Here is a 2,581-nt window from a genome sequence, read left to right as displayed (position 1 = left end):
TGATGCAGGGAAGGAAAGTCAGGTCTTATATGTTCTGACTGATGCAGGGAAGGAAAGTCAGGTCTTATATGTTCTGACTGATGCAGGGAAGGAAAGTCAGGTCTTATATGTTCTGACTGATGCAGTGAGGAGGGAAAGTCAGGTCTTATATGTTCTGATTGATGCAGGGAGGGAAAGTCAGGTCTTATATGTTCTGATTGATGCAGGGAGGGAAAGTCAGGTCTTATATGTTCTGATTGATGTAGGGAGGGAAAGTCAGGTCTTATATGTTCTGATTGATATAGGGAGGAGGGAAAGTCAGGTCTTATATGTTCTGATTGATGTAGGGAGGGAAAGTCAGGTCTTATATGTTCTGATTAATGTAGGGAGGGAAAGTCAGGTCTTATATGTTCTGATTGATGTAGGGAGGGAAAGTCAGGTCTTATATGTTCTGATTGATGTAGGGAGGGAAAGTCAGGTCTTATATGTTCTGATTAATGTAGGGAGGGAAAGTCAGGTCTTATATGCTCTGATTAATGTAGGGAGGGAAAGTCAGGTCTTATATGTTCTGATTAATGTAGGGAGGGAAAGTCAGGTCTTATATGCTCTGATTAATGTAGGGAGGGAAAGTCAGGTCTTATACATGATGTACGTCGTGCACTTTGTTCATTTGATTCATTTGGTTCATTTGGTCTATTTGGTTTATTTTGTTCATTTGGATTATTCAGTTCATTTGGTTCATTAGATTCATTTGGATCATTCAGCTCAATTGATTCATTTGTTTCATTTGATACAGTTGGGGCTAGCTATGATTTTCCACCCAGGAAAGCTGCCATTTTGGCAAAATTTGATCAAATCCTCCAAAAACAACTAAAACTTGCATGTTTATGTGTCTTCAAATACATTTGCATTTTTTTACAGTAATTGTTCTTTGTATTTTGATCTACGAAAAGCACTTAGAGCTGTGTGCACATAGGAGTAGGCACCAGAAATATGATCTACATTATTATTATTATTATTATTATTATTATTATCATTATTATTATTATTATTATTATATTATTATTATTATCATTATAAATATTGTTATTATTATTATTATCATCATCATTATTATTCTTGTTGTCATTATTAATATTATAATTATTAATTTTTATCATTATTATTATTATTATTATTATTATTATTATTATCATTATCATCATCACCATTATTATCATTAATATTGTTAAATTATTTTCTTCCAACAGTTTCATATTTTGTGCAAAGTTTCGAGCCAGAACTGTTACTTGGCTATCTCACACACCTTGGCCCGGACGTGATTGTCCTTGGACTCCTCCATGGCCTTGACCAGACGGTTCTGAGCGCTCTCGTCCCGCACGCACAGCCGGCCCAGACAGACGGCCGAGTTGAAGGCGATGATGTCATCGGGGTCGGGGTTGCGGCAGAAGTGACTGAGGACCTTGACCAGCTCAACGAAAGACGGGATTGTCTGTGGGGGAAGGGGGGGGGGGAGAATGTTGATGGAACCCAGACTTGTATGAGTAACAATTTTATAATAATAGATAATAGATAGTATTTTTATAGCGCAAATCCCCGCTCAGCAGCAAGCTCTATACGCTTCATAATCTATACTATTACCCCAGCAGACCTGAGAGCATTTTGAATCAAGCTCTATGTGCTTCATAATCTATACTATTACCCCAGCAGACCTGAGAGCATTCTGATACAAGCTCTATGCGCTTCATAATCTATACTATTACCCCAGCAGACCTGAGAGCATTCTGAAACAACCTTAACTTCCTGGGAAGCATACAGTGCAAGCAGAAATTTATAGGCGCTAAAACACTAACATACTGACAAGATCTTGCAACAAAAATAGGTCACGATTATTATAAGTTCTGAAGATTAGAGGTTTTACTGGAGAGTGGTTGCAACAACAGAAAATATATAGGCTATATGTTATTGTTTAACACACAAAAATAGCAAAATATACTTCATTCAAATTGTGAGAGGATACTGTTTGTTTGTAGGAAAAACTTAGCAAGCAAATTAAAGCTTTTATTTTTACTAGTTTTGGTAAAACCCACCTTTTATTTTGACTAGTTCTGGTAAAACCCACCTTTTATTTTGTCTAGTTTTGGTAAAACCCACCTTTTATTTTGACTAGTTTTGGTAAAACCCACCTTTTATTTTGACTAGTTTTGGTAAAACCCACTTTTATTTTGACTAGTTTTGGTAAAACCCACTTTTATTTTGACTAGTTTTGGTAAAACCGACCTTGTCTACGTATTGTGCATTCTTGCCGTCAGTCAAAGTCTGAATGAGGTCAGTTCTGATTTCCGTGTTCCCAAGGACCAGATATTTCAGAATGTACTGCAGCACTTCATCCTCCCAGCAACCTGGGAATCAAAGTCGGAATGAAGAAATACACACAAACTGTGTATATAATGTGTCATGACACGGAGGAATCAGGAGCTCGTCAACTTTTGGGCTTATAGAGTTACTGTTATCATCTTAAAGCACGTTCATTTGTCTTGCTTTTGATGAAAAAAGTATCTATCTATCTATCTTGAATAGAAGTCGAGAAATTAGCAATTAA

The 2,581-nt window shown here is 36.7% G+C and overlaps 1 protein-coding gene across 1 annotated transcript in view; it reads right to left on the bottom strand.

The window, feature by feature from the left end:
* Positions 1-2,581, bottom strand: part of LOC101845258 — a gene marked incomplete in the record, with an annotated part of 45,169 nt that overhangs the window by 15,663 nt on the left and 26,925 nt on the right. Inside the window, 2 exon segments of the mRNA XM_035971437.1 lie at positions 1,286-1,471; positions 2,260-2,381. Of these exon segments, the coding sequence (XP_035827330.1) occupies positions 1,286-1,471; positions 2,260-2,381 (308 nt within the window).

This window comes from Aplysia californica, unplaced genomic scaffold (genome assembly GCF_000002075.1).
Source record: "Aplysia californica isolate F4 #8 unplaced genomic scaffold, AplCal3.0 scaffold00436, whole genome shotgun sequence".
Lineage (NCBI taxonomy): Eukaryota > Metazoa > Mollusca > Gastropoda > Aplysiida > Aplysiidae > Aplysia > Aplysia californica.
The sequence above is the reverse complement of the archived record's forward strand: the minus strand, read 5'-3'. Positions and strand labels throughout refer to the sequence as shown.